At 41.8% G+C, this 25,433-nt stretch overlaps 1 protein-coding gene and 1 long non-coding RNA gene across 2 annotated transcripts in view; both read left to right on the forward strand.

Moving 5' to 3' along the window:
• The first annotated feature begins 1,117 nt into the window (after nt 1–1,117).
• Nucleotides 1,118–25,433, forward strand: part of QRFPR (pyroglutamylated RFamide peptide receptor) — a 55,896-nt gene continuing 31,580 nt past the window's right edge. The window contains exon 1 of the mRNA XM_027970781.3: nt 1,118–1,819. Coding sequence (XP_027826582.2) covers nt 1,480–1,819 — 340 coding nt within the window. The 5' untranslated portion in view covers nt 1,118–1,479. The remainder of the gene's footprint in view (nt 1,820–25,433) is intronic.
• On the forward strand, nt 14,995–24,669 carry LOC132659994 (uncharacterized). Its single transcript, XR_009601121.1, has 2 exons — nt 14,995–15,131; nt 20,250–24,669. It is a non-coding gene; the product is annotated as an uncharacterized LOC132659994 (long non-coding RNA).

Below are 25,433 nucleotides of genomic sequence, written 5' to 3' on the forward strand. Positions count from 1 at the left end.
CTGGAGAATAATTAGTGATCAGCAGGGGTTAGAGGGAGGGGGAGTACTGGGTGTGACTGTAAAGGGATAGCTTTATGGAAATCTTTGTGGTGAGAGAACAGTTTTCTATCTTGGTTTTGGTGGTGGTTACAGGCATCTACACTTGCTATAAAATGGCACAGACCTACACACACAATATATCACACACATATCAGATTCCTGGTTTTGTATTGTCCTATAGGAAGAAAAGTTATGAGCAACCTAGATAGCATATTCAAAAGCAGAGACTAAAGTCTGTCTAGTCAAGGCTATGGTTTTTCCAGTAGTCATGTATGGATGTGAGAGTTGGACTGCGAAGAAGGCTGAGCACGGAAGAATTGATGCTTTTGAACTGTGGTGTTGGAGAAGACTCTTGAGAGTCCCTTGGACTGCAAGGAGATCCAACCAGTCCATTCTGAAGGAGATCAGCCCTGGGATTTCTTTGGAAGTAATGATGCTAAAGCTGAAACTCCAGTACTTTGGCCACCTCATGCGAAGAGTTGACTCATTGGAAAAGACTTTGATGCTGGGAGGGATTGGGGGCAGGAGGAGAAGGGGACGACAGAGGATGAGATGGCTGGATGGCATCACTGACTTGATGGACGCGAGTCTGAGTGAACTCCGGGAGCTGGTGATGGACAGGGAGGCCTGGCCTGCTGCAATTCATGGGGTCGCAGAGTCGGACACGACTGAGCGACTGAACTGAACTGAACTGATAGTTAAACAAGATGTAATCAATTGGAGAAACCAGGTGCAGGATACAGGAGACCTCTCTGTACTATCTGTGTGATTTCCTAGGAGCTTGTAATTATTTTTTAACACAGGAGAATAATTAAAAATAAATCTCATTTTGCCTTGGCTGGCTATAGCCCTATTATAAGAGGAGAAACCGTGAGACTGTGGAAAACCACAGTACTCACTTTTTCCCAGACGCAGGACCTGGGGCACCAGACAGGATCTGCGTGCCAGAGACTGGAGAGCAGGGAGGAGTTTCCCACTCCCGCCTGGAGGGTGCGGAGGCGGGGTCCCCGAGCTGAAGCTGGGAGTAAGCGGCGCGCAGCCGAGCTCCCGCCCTGCCCTCCGCCGCTCCGGAGCCGGTGCAGAGTCCTCACCGCGTGGCCGGGGAGTGAAAGGCGCGGGGACTGCCTCTCCGGCATTCCGGACGGCCACAGCGCCTGGCCTCAGAGAAGAGCAGAATTTTGAACTAGGAACATTTTTGGTCAATGGGATAATCTCCCTCGCTTTGGCTCTCGATTATGAGTTAAAGCCCTGCACTGTTTTCCCTCCCCCGAACCTCTCGAGCTGCTGGCGGGAGCCCTCCCGCGCGCCGGAGCGCAGAGCAGAGGCTGCCGAGGCCTCCAGGGGCGGGAGGCGGCCGCCGGGCCGGTCCTCCAGGAGCCCGCGCCCCGCTGCGCGGAAGTCCGTGCCCCGGAGGTGGATGGCGCTAGGGGCGCACGCAGCATGCAATCGCTCAACATCACTCCGGAGCAGTTCTCCCGGCTGCTGCGGGACCACAACCTGACGCGGGAGCAGTTCATCTCGCTCTATGGGCTGAGGCCGCTCGTCTACACCCCAGAGCTGCCCGGGCGCGCCAAGCTGGCCTTCGTGCTCACCGGCGTGCTCATCTTCGCCCTGGCACTCTTTGGCAACGCGTTGGTGGTCTACGTGGTGACCCGCAGCAAGGCCATGCGCACTGTCACCAACATCTTCATCTGCTCCCTGGCGCTCAGCGACCTGCTCATCGCCTTCTTCTGCATCCCGGTCACTATGCTCCAGAACATCTCCGACAACTGGCTGGGGGGTGAGTTCTCTCCCTTTCCTTTTCCCCTAATCCCCAGCCTTCCAGGGAATTCCCACCACAACACACACTCTGTGCTTTTGACTTTCTTACTTTTTTTCCCCCCTCTACCAAATGAATCCAGCGCCCTTTCTCGGAACTTTCTTACCTTCTCTCACTTGGAGATAAGTTTTGGCTGCTTTTGTTTCCGTTCCACCGTTTTTCTTCCTGTTGCTTAGAAACTCAAGTTAGGAAGCACTTAGGAGAGGCTCAGGGCAGTGGGGTGGGAAGTCCCATCAGTTATTTCAGCTTCCTTTTCCTTAGTTCCCTGGGTGAGTAAGAGCCCCTGGAGAAGGGAATGGCAACCCACTTCAATATTCTTGCCTGGAGAATTCCATGGACAGAGGAGCCATGGGGTCTCAAAGAGTCGGACAGAACTGAGCAACAAACACACACTTTCCATAATTATCAGAACTTTTCCCTATTTTTTTTTAATAAAAGTGAGATACTTTCAAATAATAAAAGCCCCAACATCTCATTCCTCTATCTCCAGCCTCACTCCCCAGTTTGCCTATACAGGTATTTGTAGTGCCAGTATATTTATGGACTTAAAACTTTAAAACAAACCTAATGCATTAGCAAGAAAAAAAAATCTAGTCCTCTTAAAAAAAAAAAAAATAGACAGAGTCATACTTGGAGAAGGAATACAGAAAACACAGTCCCCCTGAAAGAGAAGAGATTAATTTCTCTTCCTTAGGAGAGCAGAAATGGAAGAGAACCATTTGGAACCATTGTTGAGAGTAGTATGTGGGGAAAAATAGACACCGAACTCCCCTCAAATGATCCAGTCTTTCCAAAGACACATAGCTAGAGCATGTGTTTTGTAATCCTAAATAGTAGTGGGTTGTATTTTCACCAATGCTTATGGAGTGCCCTGAGGAGGAAGCATTAGTTGTACCTGTATTTTCATGGGTGGCTGTACTCTTGTGACCACATCAAAATTCTAAAAAATGGTTGGAAATATAGGGAGAACAGGGAGAAGCTCTGCTGTTTCCACCCATTCCTGAGCTAATCCCTTTTATTCTTATGGCGGGTGTTTATTTCATCCTACTATTACCAACTTGAGATCCTCAATTTAAGTCTCTGGTATTGTTTTTTGTTTTTCATTAACTTGTACTGGATTTATTGTTAGTGGATCAGGATGCTAAAATCTTTGTTTCCCATCTCATCTATGATGTATTTCTCCAAACGCATCCAACATTAGAGTACACAGCATTGGCTTAAAAGTGACACATAGCGCAGTGTCATAAATTGATTTCTGGATTACTGACTTTCTTATGCACTCTGATTTAAATCATTATACTTGGGTATTTTAAAGTTGCCCACTGTAACTAACTCCAAAGCATTAATGGAAAAACTTTTAACTGTCACATATAGCTTTTTTTTTTTTTTTTTTTTTGAGAAAAAGGCGCAGGAGTTTTCATTTCTAAATGTTTGTGAAGACAGATTTGTGAAGCATGTTTGTATTGCTGGATGATGATAGCAGCATTTATAAAGTTGAATGTAATTAAGCAAAGTGGGTTCTTACACTGGGAATCAGAAGACTTGGATTACTACTTTGGCATTAATGCAGGTTAATGCAACATGTCTGGACCTCAGTTCAATTAAGTATTAGGGATTCTAGAAGCTTGAAAGTGGAATGGGGCAAATCTTTAGCCCCTATCATTGGAGAATGATGCCTAGGGAAGAGTACCTAACAGACCTTCCCTCCTGAGGATTTAGGTGGGCATTGCAGATTTTTTTGAACTTTCTGTTTTCCTAGTTCATGGTGAACATTTCACTTTAACTTCAAATGCTGAAAGAGTATACCACATTGCTTACATATATTTCAGAGTTAGTGTGAGGGTAAAGTGTATTATAAAAAGTGCTTTGAAAAAATTTACCATTCCATGAATATGTAAGGAATTAATTCTATGAAGAAGTGTTTAAAGATGATCTATGTTCATCTGGAACCAGATTTATAGAATAAATGTTCTTATAAATTGAATAAGCAACACCAAAATTAAAATAAAATAAAAAGCTTGTAGGCCAACTGGAGATAGTAGTACAAGGAGGATTAACTTGTACTTCACAGGATAGGATAATAATGGCAAAACTCCCCTGATGAAGTACAAAAAGAGAGTTAAAGGGAATGTAATCTAACAGTTGAAATCAGTTCACAGTTTTTTACTTTATAAAGCTATTGAGGATCTCCTTTGTTGGCAAAGCATTTTACTATGAGAATACAAAAATGAATAAAGCCCACATGTGGCTCTATGGGCCTCAGAGAATAGGAAATAACCTAAGCTGGGCAAAAGGTAGGTATGGTAAGAGAGAATTTATTTAGCCCTGCAGCATGGAAAAGTCAGGAAGGTTTCATCAAGGCAAAAATCTTGAAAGGTAATTCAGACTATTTCCAGAAAATAAAGAAGGATGGAATGCATTTTAGGAACAGGGCTTCAAAGTGCGGAGAAAAGAAAGGAAGTGATGTAGTCCAAGAATATTATTTAAGGAAGGCATTTCAGAGAATCCGGAAATACAGATTTTTATGCTGTTGGCATTAATTCAGATTTGAAAAATAAAATGTAGTTGGGTGAAAGCAAACCTCTCTGTGGGTTTGGCCACATATCACCTGATGTGAAGAGCCGACTCACTGGAAAAGCTCCTGATGCTGGGCAAGGTTGAGAGCAGGAGAAGGGGGTGATAGAGGATGAGATGGTTGGATGGCGTCATTGACTCAATGGACATGAGTTTGAACAAACTCCGGATGATAGTGAAGGACAGTGAAGCCTGGTATGATGAAGTCCACGGGATTGCAAAAAGTTGGACATGACCGAGGTACTGAGCAACAACAACATGGGCCTCCAGTTTGTGACTTCTCTACAAAGCCTCTCAGACATTTCTGAGAACAGACGGCTGGGGATGACTTGTGTTTCTTCTTTTAGTCTACTCTCTCCCTTGCTAGGGACCAGGAGCAACTTCTGAGTTAAAGCCTATGCTTTGATAAGATCCTCAAGTGATTCACGCACACATGAAAGTTTGAGAGATACCGCTTTAGGTAATGGTTCTCAGACCTGGCTGCACAGGGAATCTCCTGAAGGAGTGTGAAAGCTGAGCCGGGCCAGCCCCCGTCCAGACTGGTTGCATCTGACGCTCTGGAGTACTGCCTTAGAGCCACTGTGTGCGTCTCTACCCCCCTCCCTGCTGCAGGACATGATGTTGTTGCCTTGACACTGGTCATGGCAGGAGTATTTGAATCATGGAAATTGTTAGCTATATATTTGTCCTTTAAAAAAACCCAGACACTTGTTTTCCAGCATACCCCTGAGCAGAGGGATTGAGTTTCCTTTTGCCCAGTGATGGCACATCCATGACAGTAAGACAAAGTGTAGCCATAAACAGTTAGTTTATTTATGAGATACAACTGATCCTCAGCATCTAGGTGTTGCCCAGCATTGTGGCAAGCTGATGTACAATCCTGTTTATATCCTGTGTCTTACCATCCTGATATCAACTGTCTTTGACCTGTCGATTGACTTGTTCCCAGGCTACTCCCCAGAACTGCTTCCCACATGGAATGAGGATTCTCTTCCCCTCAAAATAATAAATAACATTTGCTCCTAACTTTTCTTTGATCACTAATACAAGGATGGGGTTGTGTTATTACCATAGCAATTAACAGTAGGACCTTGAAAGTTCTGTCTCTGATCTACTCTGATTTATTTGGTCAGACTCCAGCAGTGAGCTTGCCCACTGTATTCTTGGGGCCAGGGAATTTACCTGTCCTTATCTGTAGCCTACTATTCTTCATTTTGTCTCTTTCCATCTCCTCCTTTTATCTTTCTTTACAATATCTACATGTGCCTCCACATTCACTGACTGAGCCTGTTCAACTTTTTTTCCAGCTAAAATCAGTGTAATAAATCGGGCTTCTGAGTAATGCTCTGGGACACTTTGCTCTCTTCTCTAGCTTTCCCATAAACTTCCCTTTTCCTTCTGTCTTTGTTGCCTTTATGTGTCTGTCTATTTCTTTATGCTTTCCCTTTGAATGATTCTCACTTACCCTTATTTTTTTTTGCGTACATATCCACTGAAGCCTAGTATGCAGTCTTTTTTTCTCTCCTCATTCATTTCTGCATTGAGGCTACAGCCAGGACTCTTCCTTACTTTCCTGATGGTTCTGAAATTAATATCTAATCATTATCTTAGGCCATAGTTCCTCACTCAATTTGAAGGCAGTTCCACATGAATATTCTTTGAGCCCCTTTTTTGGGGAGAGGGGGCAAAAATACTGGAGTGGGTTGATATTCTCTTCACCAGGAGATCTTCACGACTCAGGGATTGAACCCGGGTCTCCCACATTGTAGGCAGATGCTTTACCATCTGAGCCACCAGGGAAGTCAAGTCATCTATTTCTGCTTTATTGACTATGCCAAAGCCTTTGACTGTGTAGATCACAATAAACTGTGGAAAATTCTGAAAGAGATGGGAATACCAGACCATCTGACCTACCTCTTGAGAAACCTATATGCAGGTCAGGAAGCAACAGTTAGAACTGGACATGGAACAACAGACTGGTTCCAAATAGGAAAAGGAGGACGTCAAGGCTGTATATTGTCATCCTGCTTATTTAACTTATATGCAGAGTACATTATGAGAAATGCTGGGCTGGAAGAAGCACAAGCTGGAATCAAGATTGCTGGGAGAAATATCAATAACTTCAGATATGCAGATGACACCATCCCTATGGCAGAAAGTGAAGAGGAACTAAAAGCCTCTTGATGAAAGTGAAAGAGGAGAGTGAAAAAGTTGGCTTAAAGCTCAACATTCAGAAAACTAAGATCATGGCATCTGGTCCCATCACTTCATGGCAAATAGATGGGGAAACAGTGGAAACAGTGTCAGACTTTATTTTTTAGGGCTCCAAAATCACTACAGATGGTGATTGCAGCTATGAAATTAAAAGACACTTATTCCTTGGAATGAAAGTTATGACCAACCTAGATAGCATATTAAAAAGCAGAGACATTCTTTTGCCAACAGAGGTCTGACTAGTCAAGGCTATGGTTTTTCCTGTGGTCATGTATGGATGTGAGAGTTGGACTGTGAAGAAACCTGAGCACCAAAGAATTGATGCTTTTGAACTGTGGTGCTGGACAAAACTCTTGAGCGTCCCTTGGACTGCAAGCAGATCCAACCAGTCCATTCTAAAGGAGATCAGTCCTGGGTGTTCACTGGAAGGACTGATGCTGAAGCTGAACCTCCAGTACTTTGGCCACCTCATGTGAAGAGTTGATTCATTGGAAAAGACTCTGATGCTGGGAGGGATTAGGGGCAGGAGGAGAAGGGGATGGTAGAGGATGAGATGGCTGGATGGCATTACCGACTCAATGGACGTGAGTTTGAGTGAACTCTGGGAGTTGGTGATGGACAGGAAAGCCTACTATTCATGGGGTCGCAAAGAGTCAGACACGACTGAGCAACTGAACTGAATTGGACTAACACATGACTATCTTATCAGCCTCCGACATTCTCTCACCCTACTTTGTCCCTCTGCCCAGGGTCTAAGTTATTATTAATAGTACTATGAGTCATTCTTGTATTCAGCATTTCCTAGGTATCTGCTCTGTTTATTAGGATGTTGTAGGTGTTGAGAAAGCTGTGCCCTGGTGGAATAGCCAGGTTTCAGTTAGAGTGAGAACGGGAAGGAAGCATTCAAAGAAAAGATGGAAAATGCAGAGAATTTTGTTGATGTCAGGGTTCCAGAGTGCATAGTGGAGAAAGCACAGTGCAACTGTTGGGCGGCAGGGGCTTGAGTCAAGTTGGGATGAACCTGGATTGGGACCAAGAGCGAGGGATGGTCAAAGAATGGGCTTCACAGTGACTGAGGTACATGTGAACTTGAGGCCCAAGCGATTATTTTATCTATTTCTTTGGCTTCACCATGCCTTAGTTGAGGCAGGCAAGATCTTTGGTCTTTACTGGAGGTAGAAAGTCAGTTCTAATTCTAAGCTTCTTTATGGCTCTCAACATTAATCAGGTGAGATGGGGAGTGTTTGGGGAGAGGGTGGAGTGGTCCCTTGTTGGCAGGGCTCTGTGCCCACTTTAATCCTGCTGTGCTTGTAGTCACAGCCAGGGGCAAGGATGGTCTAGTCACAGCCAGGGGCAAGGATGGTCTCCCTGGGTGTACAGAGAGCTCCGTGGCTCTCCCTGCAATCCTGCTTAGGGCAATGAAAAGAATTTTCTAATGGTTGTTAGAAAATTGAGTAAAAGCTCTTCAAAAAAAAGGAATTCCAAAAATATCCTAGGTGATGGCTGCATCAGTGAGGGAAGCGTATATCCTTGTCTACACTTGAGGACTTCCAGCTTGGGTGATAAAACGTAAAACATCAGAATTCCTCTTAGAGCAGTGGCTCTCAGTCTTGGAAAAACACACAAATCACCTGGGAAGTTTTGAAAACAATGCCTGATGCTTTTCCCCTAGAGATTCTTATTTAATTGATCCCTGAGTATCAGTGTGATCCCAGGGTATCCGATTCTCAAGTTTCCTGATGAAAAATATTGTAATTTATAACCAAGGTTGAGAACCACTGATGTAGGATAAATGCACCAACACTTGGACTGTGATAAAGGTTAAAAGAAAGAATGTACGTAAAGTGCTTAAATAGCATGATACCAGTCACATGTACCAGTGTGATATATTGTAGCTATTATATTTTTTTAAATAGTAGTTGGAGTCAGAATGCTCAGAAAATACAGAAGCAGGCTGCATAAAACTGAGTCCAACATGGAACTCTGAGGCAGTTATTTTATTGTACACAGCCAATTTCATCTATACTGATGCCCTTAACTTTATCTGGAGTCTTTCCCAGTGGATTTGAAAAGAAGTAAAAAATGATTTTAAAAAAAATGTTGGGATCTAAGCTATGCAAAGGTTAGAAGTTTTCTCTCATCTGGAGAATAGAACTCTAATACTAAACTAGCACATCCAAGCCATAGTGGCTGGTGGGGGTGGGTGACTTGTGACAGATGAGGTAAAGTTCTCAAGCTTCATCAGAACAACTCTCTTCTTTCTTTTTAATAGATAGGGGTTTGCATAAGATTTCATATGAGAAAGAACAGTTTTACTGAAAGGAGGACCGGAGGGAGGAAGGGAGAAAAAGAAAGAGCCCTCACTGAACACAGCATGACAAATTTAGGTGAATTTTTAGAGATTTTGAGCTGATGAATTGTGAAGTGGGTTATTAAAAAAAGTTGTGAAAATTTTATTTGATGATAAGATCTTAATTCTTTGGGCCAATTCAGAACAGAGAGATTAGATTGAACTTCTTCAGGTCTATATTATTGTTTTTTTTAATTGATTGATTAGTGGTTAGAAAATATCACTTGTGCTTATTATAATAATTTGTTCTAGAACAGCTCAGAAACTTCAGAGTCCCAAGGGAAATTTAAATATGGTGAAATTGATGTAAAATCAGCAGTATTATGGGCCTTTAAAAAATCTTTTCAGAGGAATGATGAAAGTTATTGATGAAGAATAGTCTCATTAAAGTATAAAAGAAATAAATCAAAGGGAGGCCCAACAGCAACAGCAGTTTGGAAATAAAATAAAAATTGTGCCATGGGGCTGGCTTCTGGGTGATCTTTCCTGGAATCAGTTATGCACACACTTTGAGAAGGAAAGATGCCAGGGGTCAGAAAATCACTAAATTTTCTCAGATGGTTAGATTGGCAGTAACAGCAATGGGATTTGTATAAAATATTATCTTTACTTAAGACAAAAACATTTTACAGTTAAAATAAGGAAAGGATTTAACAATCGGAAAGTTTGAAAAACCTTATTGTTGACATAGAATAAAAAGAATCTTAGAATCGAATCGCCAGTCTATGTCCGATGCAGGATACAGCATGCTTGGGGCTGGTGCATGGGGATGACCCAGAGAGATGTTATGGGGAGGGGAGGTGGGAGGGGGGTTCATATTTGGGAACGCATGTACACCTGTGGTGGATTCATGTCAATGTATGGCAAAACCAATACAGTATTGTAAAGTAAAATAAAGTAAAACTAAAAATTTAAAATAAAAAGAATCTTCTTATAGTTTGCTTTTCTGGAACATAGCTCAGCATGTTCTTTGACAAGTGGTTGGTTTATTAGGATTCTTGTTTGCAAGTAGCTATGGTTTTTCCAGTGGTCATGTATGGATGTGAGAGTTGGACTGTGAAGAAACTTCTGAGCACGGAAATATTGATGCTTTTGAACTGTGGTGTAGGAGAACACTCTTGAGAGTCCCTTGGATTGCAAGGAGATCCAACCAGTCCATTCTGAAGGAGATCAGCCCTGGGTGTTCTTTGGAAGGAATGATTCTGAAGCTGAAGCTCCAGTACTTTGGCCACCTCATGTGAAGAGTTGACTCATTGGAAAAGACTCTGATGCTGGGAGGGATTGGGGGCAGGAGGAGAAGGGGATGACAGAGGATGAGATGGCTGGATGGCATCACTGACTCGATGGACGTGAGTCTGAGTGAACTCCAGGAGATGGTGATGGACAGGGAGGCCTGGCGTGCTGCGATTCATGGGGTCGCAAAGAGTCGGACACGACTGAAGCGACTTAGCAGCAGCAACAGCACACTGTAGTGTGGGCGTCCCAGGTGGCACAGTGGTAAGGAGTCCACCTGCCAGTGCAGGAGGCGCAAGAGACACGGTTTCAATCCCTGGGACAGGAAGATCACCTGGAGAAGGAAGAGGCAACCCTCTCCAGTACTCTTGCCTGGAAAATTCCACAGACAGAGGAACCTGGCGGGCTACAGTCCATAGGGTCGCAAAGAGTCAGACATGACTGAGTGACTGAGCGCCACACCACACAGACATTATGGTGTATACAGAAGTCAAAATAGAGTGTACACTTGAATTTTATATAATGATATAAGCCAGTGTCTTCAATACATTCTTTAAAATGTTCGGTGCATTTGTGTGTGGAATGGTTTTATAATCAATAAGGATGATAGAATTAAAACACTGTAGGTACCATGTTACTAATATCTCAGATACATATGATAATGTATATATATAAAACAACTACAAATAATCTGGCCCATTGATATTTTTGTTATTAAAATCTTGAAGATATTCACTTCCACATGCAGACTATTATAAAAATTCAAACTAATCATTTGTATTCAGAAAATAAAAGAGTGCTTGATTTCTTTTGTCTCAGAAGCAATTATATTTAATATATCCCTAGAGGAGAATTAAGTGGTAAAAAATGTGTTGGGGCTGGTACAGATTTTTGTAATTCCTTGAGAGGCTCCTGTCTCTTTCCAGGCCACTCCAGGCTACAGGCCCAATGTTGCCATGCCCATGTCAGTGCCAAGCTGTCCCACTGAATCATGCCCTCTCTTATAATGCAGAGTCTTAAGGTCCCTCAACTCCTCTGTGCCACCCTCCCCATCCCACCCCAACTGTACCTCCCTTGATTATGAATCTGTGCTGCCGGTACCTTGTGAACATCCCTGCTGCCCAGCTGATGGCATGAAAAGGCCCATCAGGCACCTCAACTTGACAGGAACATGACCAGAGTCTTGGTTGTGGTGAAGCATTGACATCAGTTTCATGACTGCTGTCCTTTACTCTCTCTTGCTGGCATGTGAGATTTGCTGGGATCTGGGCAATTCTGGGGCTTCCCAGGTAACACTAGTGGTAAAGAACCCACCTGCCAATGCAGGAGATATTAGAGATGCAGGTTTAATCTCTGGGTCAGGAAAATCCCCTGAAGGAGGGCATGGCAACCCACTCTAGTATTCTCGCCTAGAGCATCCCATGGACAGAGAAGCGTGGCAGGCTACAGTCCCTAGGGTCGCAGAGTCGGACACGAGTGAAGCAACTTAACACGGGCATTTCTGGATGCTAGAATCTCATCGGCTCTGTAGAGAAGAGAGAATATTACTGAAATGAATACCAAACTCTTAATATAGAGCTTTGGCTTCCCTGGTGGCTCAACGGTAAAGCGTCTGCCTGCAATGCGGGAGACCTGGGTTCGATTCCTGGGTTGGGAAGATCCGTTGGAGAAGGAAATGGCAATCCACTCCAGCACTCTTGCCTGGAAAATCTCATGGATGGAGGAGCCTGATAGGCTACAGTTCATGGGGTCGCAAAGAGTCAGACACGACTGAGTGACTTCACTTCACTTCATGTGCAAGTCTATTATTATCCCCATTTTACATGAGAGAAAATGAAGGGTCAAAGAGGTGGTGCTATGTATCATTTATCTGTTCTGCATAACTACTCATACTGGTGGATTAACAAACACTCTGTTTATTTGCTCATGATTCAGTGGGTTGGTATTTTTAGCCTGGCTTGCTGGGCAATTTTTTGCTAGTCTCACCTGGGCTTTTCAGGTAGCACTAGTGGTAAATAATCCTCCTGCCAATGCAGGAAATGCAAGAGATGGGTTTGATCTCTGCGTGGGGAAGATCCCCTGGAGTAGGAAATGACAACCCACTCCATTATTTTGGCCTGGGAAATCCCATGGACAGAGGAGCTTGGCGGGCTACAGTCCATGGGGTCATAGTGTCAGATATGACTGAGTGACTGAGCACACACCTGGGGTCACTCATAAGACTCCAGTCCTCTAGTAGCCTAATGGAGGCTCACTGTTTAGATGGCCTCAGTAGAGACCGGTCATCTCTGGCCATGCAGTTGCCTTATCCAGTAGGATAACTCAGAACTCCTTGTGCAGAAGCATCACGTTTTAGGAGAGTGAGAGCAGAAGCTTGAAGACTCCTTGAGACCAGGACTGGAAGTTGTGCAGATGTCACTTCTATGATAAAGCAAGTCACAGCACCGCCTAGATTCAAAGAATGAAGAAATAGAGATCTCTCGACTTGATGAGGGAAGTGGCATAGTCACATTGCTAAGGGTGGGTGCAGGGAGTTGCAGAGAGTCATGGAAGAAATCTGTAGCTTTTTATTTTTGTTTTTTTACAATTAGTCATCATCACATTAAATAAATTGCCCAAACTCATATAGGTAGGAATTGATGGTTCCAGGATCTGAAGGTATCTGCTTCAGTGTTGAGGTTTTAACATAGTGGCTGTACTGGAAGAGGCAGTTTCTACAACGCGTTATTCTTCATCATCTGCTTGTGCACCATTTGCCTATGGTATTGGCCGGCACAGTTTGACCCCCTAGACATCAGATACTGTTTTGGGACCTGGAGGACACATTTCCTGAAATGAAACAATTGCCGTCATCTTTTATTTAACTTATATGCAGAGTACATCATGAGAAACGCTGGACTGGAAGAAACACAAGCTGGAATCAAAATTGCAGGGGGAAATATCAATAACCTCAGATATGCAGATGACACCACCCTTATGGCAGAAAGTGAAGAGGAACTAAAGAGCTTCTTGATGAAAGTGGAAAAGGAGAGTGAAAAAGTTGGCTTAAAGCTCAACATTCAGAAAACAAAGATCATGGCATCCGGTCCCATCACTTCATGGGAAATAGATGGGGAAGCAGTGTCAGACTTTATTTTTGGGGGCTCCAAAATCACTGCAGATGGTGACTGCAGCCATGAAATTAAAAGACGCTTACTCCTTGGAAGAAAAGTGTGACCAACCTAGATAGCATATTCAAAAGCAGAGACATTACTTTGCCAACTAAGGTCCGTCTAGTCAAGGCTATGATTTTTCCAGTGGTCATGTATGGATGTGAGAGTTGGACTGTGAAGAAGGCTGAGTGCCGAAGAGTTGATGCTTTTGAACTGCGGTGTTGGAGAAGACTTGAGAGTCACTTGGACTGCAAGGAGATCCAGCCAGTCCATTCTGAAGGAGATCAGCCCTGGGATTTCTTTGGAAGGAATGATGCTAACGCTGAAACTCCAGTACTTTGGCCACCTCATGTGAAGAGCTGACCCATTGGAAAAGACTCTGATGCTGGGAGGGATTGGGGGCAGGAGGAGAAGGGGACAACAGAGGATGAGATGGCTGGATGGCATCACTGACTTGATGGACATGAGTCTGAGTGAACTCTGGGAGTTGGTGATAGACAGGGAGGCCTGGCGTGCTGCAATTCATGGGGTCGCAAAGAGTCGGACACAACTGAGTGACTGAACTGAACTGAACTTTCCTCAGAAACCTTGATGAGAAGTTGTTGTTCAGTTGCTCAGTCATGTCCCACTCTTTGCCACCCCATGGATTGCAGTATACCAGGCTTCCCTGTCCCTTACCATCTCCTGGAGCTTGCTCAAACTCATGTTCATGAAAACTCATGCTTAAACTCCTGCAAAATGATGCTCAGTAGCTCTTCCCACCAGTCCACTAATAATTGGACTACTAATACACACACAGAGTCCATACTAATTGAGATACAGAAGGAATTGTCAGGTTAATCTACAGATGAAACCCCATGCTTGACTTTTTAAAACTTTCCTGCAATATCCACAGATAATAAAGGACTTCTTTTTATGAGGAGGAATTTTATTGAATCAAACTGTAGTGTTAGTATCAATATGAAACTGATCCAAGCAGGGATTGTCTTAAGTGGACTCTGAGAAAGAAATAGTAGTAAATTCATTTTAAGGGAACAGTTTTACTTTCTTTGCAAGAACAGTGATGGAGGCTTAGAAATTAGCACTGATCTAGTGCTAAGCAAAGTAAGTGAGACTTAATGAAATAAAATAACACTTTGAGTAAGATGTAGATCCTGTTGAAAATTTCAAATTACCTATAAATAGAATCATTAAGTTTAAAATGTAGATCTTCACACTGTGTCTGCAGGATGCTAAAAGAGCTGGTAAATTCAGCCAGCACATTATTCAAATTAGATTTGCAGTGTTGGAGAAATAACATATCTAAACTTTATGACTTTGAAGACACAATTTATTTGAGTATATATATATATATAGATATAAGCCCTGGTGGCTTAGACGGTAAAGCGTCTGGCTGCAATGCGGGAGACCCGGGTTCGATCCCTGGGTCAGGAAGATCTCCTGAAGAAGGAAATGGCAACCCACTCCAGTACTCTGGCCTGGAAAATTCCATGGACAGAGGAGCCTTGTAGGCTACAGTCCATGGGGTCGCAAAGAGTCGGACACGACTGAGCAACTTCACTTCTTCTGTATGAGATGTATATATATATATATATATATATGCTTCCAGGTGGCACTAGTGGTCAAGAACCCAGCTGCCAATGCAAGAGACATAAGAGACACATGTTTGATACCTGCATCAGGAAGATCCCCTGGAGGAGGGCATGGCAAACCTACTCTGCCTAAAGAATCCCATGGACAGAGGAGCCAGGTATGGGCTACAGTCCATAGGGTCGCAAGAGTCAGACATGACTGAAGCGACTTAGCAAGCAAGCATACGTGTGTGTGTGTGTGTGTGTGTGTGTGTGTGTGTGTGTGTGTGTGTGTGTGTATTTGGTGTCTTTCACTAGAATGGGCTCCCCTGGTGGTTCAGACAGTGAGGAATCCACCTACAATACAGGAGACCTGGATTCAATCCCTGGATCCAGAAGATCCCCTGGAGAAAGGCATGACAACCCACTCCAGTATTCTTTCCTAGAGAATTCTGTGCACAGTGGAACCTGGCTACAGTCCATGGGGTCGCAAAGAATCAGACACTACTGAGCGACTAATGCTTTCACTAGAATGTAAGTTACATAAGGTCAAAATTTTCATCTGTCTTGTTTATCCATCACTTAGTTTGTTGCCCAGCAATAAAAGGTTCTTGATATCATGTAAGAGGTTATCAATAAATATTTTTAATGAATTTATATAATCTTATCTATCATTGCACTGATGTTTGAGGCTTTTAAGGAATAAGTTGTATTTATTTTTGTGATGTGCAGAAGAATGAGATTGCATTGACTTTTGGTTTTTCGGTCGCAATGAGCAAAGATTCAGTTTACCTCAAATAATTGGAGTTTTGGTGAGGCTGTTTTTCAGCAATAAAGGAAAAGGGCTTCTGTGTTGAATTTAAGGATGGTGACAGGTAGATCTCATGGAAACTGAAGTTGGACCCAAAGAGGCAGCTGTATGGAACACCCCATGAGAAGTCATGAATCTCCAGAGCTTAGCCGCAAATGTGACTTTGCTTCCCTTCAGCAATTGAAAGGCCTGCTGTTTAAATCTGATTACTTTTTACTACCACAGTGTTTAATCTTTGGTTTATTAAGTCTTTCTACTGTCTCATATCTTCTGCCTTCTGCTTTACTCTTAGTAGCCTGAATAAATCTAGTGTTCTAGGTAGCCCAGGCTAGGTACTGCATCACATTCTAAGAAACAGTCCAGTAACCAACACTCACGTAAAATAATTTAAAATTTTACTTGTATACTTCAAAATATTTTAAGGTTTTAGCTCACTTTTCACAAGGTTATTTCTTAAAACCCCTTTCTTCTCTTCCACTCAGGTGTTTTCTGTCACAATTTGTCATGTCCCACAAGACTCTTCTCAACCTGCAAGTCTCAGGTGTCTTTTCAGGCCGTCTGTACTTCAGACACAATGTTGCCATGTTGTATTAATGCAAAACCCTCCCACTGACTCTTGCCCTCCTCCTTGGTAATCCTGGACCTCTAGACTCCTCAACTCCTTTGTGCTACACTCCCCATCCTTCCTCAAGAGAAGCTCCCTTGATTACATTCCAGTTGAGTATATTCCAGTTATCTTGAGTATGTTCCACCTATACTGTGGACATTCTTGCTCTTTAGGTCCTTTCCTTTCTCCAGCCTGGTCAGTCTTTTCTCTTCTCTTCTTTCTTCGCTGTGCTCTTATTCCTGTTCTTTTTTTTTTCTTCTCTCTCTCCACCTCTTCCTTTTCCTCTGTCCCTTTCCTTCTCCCATTTCCTCTCTCTACCCTTTAAATCTCAGTCTTATTCACGCAAATACCCCATCCTAATATCTACCCTCCCCCCACCCATTTATTAACACAATCTGGTTAATAAAATGGCCTCTAGAGGGAAATATCTAGCAAATATTTTCCTTAGTTAAGGAGTGAAGTGTTGAAGAGAGAACAAAGCTAGGAAAACTCATCCTATTCTATTTATTCATCTTTAGGTTTTCTATTTCTTCAAAATCCTGTGGTCTCCACTCTTGCTTATGTCTTTTCTGTGTATCTTCTGTCTTCATTTGACACTGTATCTTTATTTAATTTACTACATCTTAGCCCAAAGAGAAGCTTTGATTTGGAGCACAATATGCTTTGACATTGGGCCCAATATCCAGTCAGCAAAGGGCTGTGGGAGAAGGGGCAAGGTTATGAGACCCACACAGGGCATCTCCTTCGGCAGACTTGGAGAGAAAGGGTAGTGCCGTGCTGTGGCAAGATTGACACCTGAAGCAGGATGTAGTTTGGGCTCCTTCCTTGGGAAATTCCTGGAGGCTGCAGAGTACACTAGGCTTGTGTGGACTTCAAAGAGGTTAATTGACTAATTTCTTTCCTTTAAATTTGTCTATGACATTCTCAAGTCTTTGGAAGAACTGTTCTCTGTGATGATTTGCAGAGTTATTTCAATAATTATGATGGGAATTTCATGGGATAAGTATAAACCTTGGTGAGTTATCTAAATTGGATTTGCTTTTTATCCTTGACAGACTTCTCTTTAAATAGTCTTTATTGTAGTAGACATTCCAGAGAAAGATTTTCTCTTTAGTTAAAGCATCTCTATATATGTTCCCCATTTTTTCTCTCCTTGGAAAAAGGTATATAGTAAAAACAAAACAAAACAAAAAATCTTTAATCAAGGAAAGGAACTGGGGGAAAACTACACCTGCATTTTTCTATTATTGTCAAAAACTCTCGACTTATAGATGTTACTGACACATGGGAGGCTGACTCTATGAAACTGGGATTTGGTTATCTTCCATTAAAAACTTGAAGAAAATCTAACAGGAAAAAAAAAAATTTAAGTTAGAGGAATATGAGCCAAAATAGTATAGTGAGCTGTTTGGGTTCCATGTGACTTTTACGTATCTTTTCAAGATGTTTCAGTTCTATGTAGTAGCAATGTAGAGAATTGACAACAACTGAAGTTTCTGATGTCAATGAAACATGGCTGCTTCATTGATAACTGGAAGATATCTTATTCTGGGAAGAATAGTACTGGTTCCTTTTAATTTGAAATTCTGTGGAGGGAGGAAGGGCTGCTCTTTGGCTGAAACAGTTCCTCCAGCACAAGTCATTAGGTCAAGTGGTCATAGGACCTGCTTGTGGCCCAGTTACCTTGGTAACACAAATATTTGAAATGGAAAGTAATGCTGCCTAGGATCAAAAGGGAACTTCTTCAATAAACTGTGTACTTTTCATGAATGCTTCACACGCAATGATCCCATAGTCTTACAAAAACTGTTGCATTAGAAACGCTAGTATTCCAGGTCAGTATGCCAATGCGAGGCTTTTGTAGTTGTAATTTTGTTTCTCAAACTGGCCACTTTTAAAATGTAGACATTAAACATAGATGTCTGCAAAAAATAATAAAATAAAAATTATGTGCTTTTCTTATTATTTGGGCTTAAATAATGCTTTCCTTGCTTGTTGGGCTTAAAGCTCAACATTCAGAAAACTAAGATCATGGCATCTGGTCCCATCACTTCATGGCAAATAAATGGGGAAACAGTGGAAACAGTGATAGACTTTGTTTTGGGGGGCTCCAAAACCACTGCAGATGTTGACTGCAGCCATGAAATTAAGACTGTTACTCCTTGGAAGAAAAGTTATGACCAACCTTGACAGCATACTAAAAAGCAGAGACATTACTTTGCCAACAAAGGTCCATCTAGTCAAGGCTGTGCTTTGTCCAGTGGTCATATATGGATATGAGAGTTGGACCATAAGGAAAGCTAAGCGCCGAAGGACTGATGCTTTTGAACTGTGGTGTTGGAGGACTCTTGAGAGTCCCTTGGACTGCAAGGAGATCCAGCCAGTCCATCCTAAAGGAAATCAGTCCTGAATATTCATTGGAAGGACTCATGGTGAAGCTGAAGCTCCAATACTTTGGCCACCTGATGTGAAGACCTGACTCATTTGAAAAGACCCTGATGCTGGGAAAGATTGAGGGCAGGAGAAGGGGATGACAGAGGATGAGATGGTTGGATGGCATCACCAACTCAGTGAACATGAGTTTGGGTAAACTCCAGGAGTTGGTGATGGACAGGGAGGCCTGGTGTGCTGCAATCCATGGGGTCACAAAGAGTAGGACATGACTGAGTGACTGAACTGAACTGAACTTTCTATTTAGAGTCTAGGCAATAGACCTGTAGCATTGTATCACCTGAAATCTTCTGAGAAATGCAGTCTAGATTCTGTTCCAGACCTAATGAATCAGAATGTGCATTTTAACAAGATCCAAATTCACAAGGAAGTTTGAGACCCATAGGTTTCAAATACACTATTGATCTCTAATGCACCATTCCTCCGTTTTACTTTGGGACAGATTATTTTCCCTGATGGTAATAGGCCACCACTAAGCATTTTTCATTAGCAAACAGACAGGCTAAATATTTCTCTTTGATTGTCTATTATACCACGGAAGCAGTTACTATAGTAACCAGGACTTATGCTATTACAGCTCATTTTTCCAAGTCATCATTATACCAAGGTTGTGTGGAATTTAATACACAGTCAATTTTATTTGTCTGTCTGATTTGTTGATGGCCAAAATCCACCTGAAGCAAATTAAATGGGGGAAAATTTCCTCAAAGTAAATAAGCTTTTATGAAACTGTTCACTCTAGTTTCCAGCAATTATAATTTTCCTTAGTAAATCTCTAGGTTATTGAGTGCTTTTTCGCCTTTCTGTAGCCTAAACCTGCATTTGCAGAGTAAAATCTGTGGAATGTCATTGTCAAAGTACATTATTTGAATAGATTTTTATATAATTTTTCCTTGGTTCATTTATTCATTCACTTACTGATTCACCTAATATTTTTTGAATCCCTAGTTTATGCTAGTCATTATACTGAACTCAAATACAAGGGTGAACAGTATACAATTTATGTTGTGTAAGATTTTGAGGAAAGAGCAATTTTCCTGAAAAATGTGAGTAGTCTGTATTCTTGAAGTTTAGCATGCAAAGAGAAAGTGGTGAGAGATGAAGCTGGAGAGGAAAAGAAAATCATGAAGAGCTATACGAAGTAGTTTGAACTTTATTCTGAAGCAGAGACATCTCTTCTGGAGCAGTGACATCTCTTCTGGAGCAGTGAATTTCAAACTCGAAGTTGAAACCTGTTAATTAGTCATTTGTGCATCAGGATTAGCAATTTTTGAAAAAAGCTGAAATAGAATAGAGAATTTCAAAGAGCATTTACATAGTAAAATTTCGGTTGTTTGTGTATGTATAAGTATAATCATATATGTATACACACATGTAGTAAGAAATTTCACGTCTGTGTGACTAACGTAAAGATATTTCCTATTGTAGGTCATGGTCAAAACTGCTACTGTAAAGGAGATCAAGTTAGAGCAAGTACAGTTTCCCACAAGCAAACCAAACCCATCAGCACTCAGCAGCATCATGGTTATGTTCCATCGCTACACGTGGCAATACTCTGTCAGCCAACTCTCAGAATTGAAGTATTAAACTGGAGGAATTGAAACCTCTATGAAACACAGTTAATTTTTAAAAATTGGTTGATTTGGGTTGCTAATAAAGTAGAAGTTTGTATTCATCTTGGAACGTGTGAGTGTGGAATTGTTGTTCAGTTGCTCAGTCGTGCCCAACTCTTGGCAACCCCATGGACTGCAGCACACCAGGCTTCCCTGTCCTTCACCATCTCATGGAGCTTGCTCAAACTCATGTCCATCAAGTCACTGATGCCATCCAACCATCTCATCCTCTGTTGTCCCCTTCTCCTCTGGCCTTCAATCTTTCCCAGCATCAGGGTCTTTTTCCAATGACTCAGTTCTTCGCATCAGGTGGCCAAAATATTGGAGCTTCAGCTTCACCATCAGTTCTTCCAATGAATATTCAGGACTGATTTCCTTTAGGATTGGCTGGTTTTATCTCCTTGCGGTCCAAGGAGATAAAGACTCTCAAGAATCTCCTCCAACAGCACAGTTCAAAAGTGTCAATTCTTCGGTGCTCAGCCTCCTTTATGGTCCAACTCTCACATCCATACATGACTACTGGAAAAAACAGAGCTTAGACTATACAGACCTTTGCTGGCAAAGTGATGTCTCTGCTTTTTAGTACATTGTCTAGGTTTGTCCTAGCTTTTCTTCTAAAGAGCAAACAAGCGTGGAATAGACCGTGACAAAGGCAAAGAGATGAGATGAGATTGAGATGAGATTATGCCAAAAGATACAAGTGGTGGCTGCATGGAAAAATGGCTATCTTACATGGTCTTTGGCCTCAGGCCACCTAGCTCTCTGACTATTTTTATTACTGCAGTAAAATCAGAGCTGTTCCTAGAAAAACAAAAATACGGTGTGTGTGTGTACGTGTGTGTTTGTGTGTGCTCAGTCGCTCAGTTTTGTCCATCTGTTTGTGACCCCATGGACTGTAGCCTGCCAGGCTCCTCTGTCCATGGAATTTACCAGGCAAGATTACTGTAGTGGGTTGCCATGCCCTCCTCCAGGGGATCATCTTGACCCAGGGATCAAACCTGTGTCTCCTGCACTGGCAGGCGTGTTCTTACCACTAGCATCACCTAGGAAACCCAGAAGGCATTAAACAGGGGCAAAGAAAAGAGAGAGCAGAGGCGAGCAGAGATAGACTTTCATGATGTCGCAGACCTGCAGAAGTCAATGAGAGCAGGGTAGGGAAAGAGTTGAAAGACAAGCACGTTAGCCAGGGTTCTGCTGGGAAATGGAACCAATAGTACATGTGTGTATGTATGATCTATTGTGTAGAATTGACACACAGTTATGCAGGCTGAGAAGTCCAACAGTCTGTTGTCTGTAAGTCAGAGACCAAGAAAGCACGTGGTGCTGGTAGTTTAAAAGCCAGAGGGCCACAGAAGCAACATTGCAGATTTCAGTCTGAATCTGAAGGCCTGAGAACCAGGGGTCTTGAGGACAGAAGAGCAGTTTCTCAGCTCAAGCAGTCAGGCAGAAAAAAAATTCATCCTTCCTCCAGCCTTTTGTCTATTTAGGCCCTCAAAAGACAGATATGCCCAACCACACTGGAAAGGGCCATTTGCTTTACTCAGTTCATCAATTCAAATAATAATCACCTCTGGAAACACCCTCAAGTAATGTTTAACACACCCAGACACACCCAAAAGTAATGTTTAACCAGACATCTGGGCACCCCATGGTCATTCAAGTTGACACATAAAGTATCACAGAGTACTGACTAGACTTCCATGTGCTATACAGCAGGTCCTTGTGAGGTGATAGATGTTAACTGTATTGATTGCGGTAATCATTTTGTAATATATACTTGTTTCAAGTCATGTTTTACACCTTAAACTAATGCAAGGTTATATGCCAATTTTATCTCAGTGAAACTGGGGGAAAAAAGAAAAATTATAAGTCCACTTCCCATTTTCTTTTCTTTCTATTTTGAACATTGCTTAGTGTCTAAGCCCACACCAGTGCTACAGTGTTTATTGAAAAGACTTTTTAGGATATCTAAATATTGTATTTGGAAAGCCCCTCATTTCTTTGACCTTCTCTTTCAGAGCTGATTTAGCTGTGTAAGAGCCTTTATTTTTCCATAAGCATTTAAAAATAAGTTTGTGTGTACTAAGTTGCTTCAGTTGTGTCCAACTCTTTGCGACCCTGTAGATCATAGCTCACCAGGCTCCTCTGTCCATAGGATTCTCCAGGCAAGAATACTGGAATGGGTTGCTGTGCCCTCCTCCAAGGGATCTTCCTGACCCAGAGATCGAACCTGTATCTCTTATGTCTTCTGCCTTAGTAGGCAGATTCTTTACCACTAGTGCTACCTGGGAAGCCCCGCAAAAATGTTTGTTCCCCTGGAATTTTGATTGGTATTGTATTCAATTTATGTGTCATTTTGGAGATAATTGGCATTTTTATGATAAGTCACTGTGCAATATTAAGTCGTGTTAATTCTATGTGATGAAACAGAATAGTGGTCCTTCAAAGATGTCTATGTCCTAATCCTTACAGACTGTGATTATGTTACTTTACTTGGCAAAAGGGATTTTGCTGATGTGACCAAGTTGAGGATCCGGAGCTGGGGAGATCATCCTGTATTATCTGGCTGGACTTTCTTAATCACAAGGGTATGTATAGTCAGGAGTGTCAGAAGCAGAGAAGGAGATGGGGCAACTGTGTCACAGGCCAGAATAATGCAGAACTTTGAGTCAAGGAATGGAGGCAATCTCTAGACACTGGAAAAGGTGAGGAAACAAATTCTTTTCTAGAGCCTTCAGAAGGAATGCAACCCTGCAGACCCATTTAAACACCTGACTTCCAGAACTGTAAGGTATAAATGTGTGTTCTTTTAAACCACTAAGATTGTGGTAATTTGTTGTACCAGCAGTAGAGAACTAATAATATCACCCTTTGCATATAGGATAATTCTATTTATTTAGGTATTATTGAGTGTTATTCCTTCCAAGCAGAAACCTGGTATGTTAGGTATTGGATGGACATGGGACAGGGATGTTTAGGATCCTTCTCAGCTCTAGGATTGGATTTCATTAATTTAGGTCACTATTTTAAATTTCATTCTCCTTGTCCATGATGAGTTATAAAATGGGCATACAACCCATTTTGGCCATCGGGGGCTGGGGGGTAGTCTAAGATTTTCCTCACTTTCATAAAGAGTTTGAGAAAAGTATATATTTTCCTTTCCTCTCTTGGCTTTTGAATATTGTTTGAGTTGCAGTGCTTGGAGATAGTGTAGTCATCTTATTTGCACAAAGGTAGCATGCTAAGAACAAAAGCAGAGCCATGCTAAGGAGGATGAAGTAATCCAAAGGAGAGAATGCCAGTCCATGGTGAGATCATTCAGCTGTAGAATTTACTGCCCCATTATTGCTCTACCTTTGGAATCGCTTTCATGTGAAGTAGTACATCTCCCTTATTGTTTCAGCCAGTTGAGATGAATTTTCTTTTATTTGCAGTCCAAAACATCCTAATTAACATACAGAACAAACAAATAATGCATGCAGAAATATAAAGAAAATAAAATTTATGTATTTCAAATCCAGAGGTAATTATAACGAGAATTTTAGTGTGTTACACTTTAGTTTTCCCCTGAATATACTTTTAGCAAAACAGAAACTCCAGTGTTTGAGAGTATGTGTGTGTATGTGTATCTCTAAATGTATATATCACTTGCTTACTGCTTGATTTCAGTTAGTTTTCATTTTAAATCATCCATTGAAAGATGGCTTAATAATTTACATTATATTGACACAAAAATTATTTACTCATACAGCTGTTTTTTGCGTTACGTTAAATTAATTTGACATTGTTTTATGTTTGGTGATCAACTGAGTACATAAATTACATGAATGTTTAATATTTTTATTAAGCTTTTCTTGGATGAACACTTTATAATGCACTTTTTTTGCATGATAACCTTTACATTCAAGAATTTTTTCCCTAATACCTAACCTGGGTTTCTGTATTTCTTTCCTTATATACAAAAAAAAAAGGAAAGGAAAGAAAGAAAAATCCCTCCTTCATTGTTTGATAGTAAGTTATTTTAACATTTTAGCGTAATGAAGCCACATTGTTTCTGCTTTCTGTTTTACTACCCTGATGTTTAACCTGGGCTTATTTTATTCTATTATTTGAAAATCTGACTATTGCCGTTAATGGAAAGTAAAAAGCCAATTCAGTTACTTTTTAAAAATAGTATTTGTACCTATTAGAGTAATGCAAATAAAAATGAAACTACCAGAAGAGATATAATTTTACTTCGGTCTACTTGTTTTTTCTAGCACAAATATACATGCAGAAGTTTCTTCTTCTAGAATAATTGAAGGAAGCACTCTGAGCAGGACTGCAGAACTAGTACCAACTTGGCTCCACAGGGAAAAACCTCAGAGTCCTGCAATTTGTGTGACCTCTAGAGGAAGCCCACTCATCCTAAATCAAAGTCTTTCTGAGGACAACTCCAGCTCATGCACACAGAGAAGCCAGAAGTCTTTCATGTTGCTCCATTCTTAAATGTGTAAAGGCAACCAAGGATTGTTAGGCAGTTGAAGAAAGTTTGCAGAATAAAAGGGAATAAGACAAGGCAATGGCACCCACTCCAGTACTCTTGCCTGGAAAATCCCATGGACTGAGGAACTTGGTGGGCTGCAGTCCATGGAATCACTAAGAGTCGGACACAACTGAGTGACTTCACTTTCACTTTTCACTTTCATGCATTGGAGAAGGAAATGGCAGCCCACTCCAGTGTTCTTGTCTGGAGAATCCCAGGGATGGGGCAGCCTGGTGGACTGCCATCTATGGGGTCGCACAGAGTTGGACATGACTGATGCAACTTAGCAGCAGCAGCAGCAGAACATCAAAATCGCAGATATTTTGAACAGCATGCCTAGTGTCCACAAAGGGATGTGTGTACAGACTGTTGCTGACATTAATAAAAGAAACCACACCATTTCACACATTCTCATGACTTCCTAGGTAGTTCAGCTGGTAAAGAACCCCAGTTCAATTCCTGGAGTGGTAAGTT

This window comes from Ovis aries, chromosome 6 (genome assembly GCF_016772045.2).
Source record: "Ovis aries strain OAR_USU_Benz2616 breed Rambouillet chromosome 6, ARS-UI_Ramb_v3.0, whole genome shotgun sequence".
NCBI lineage: Eukaryota > Metazoa > Chordata > Mammalia > Artiodactyla > Bovidae > Ovis > Ovis aries.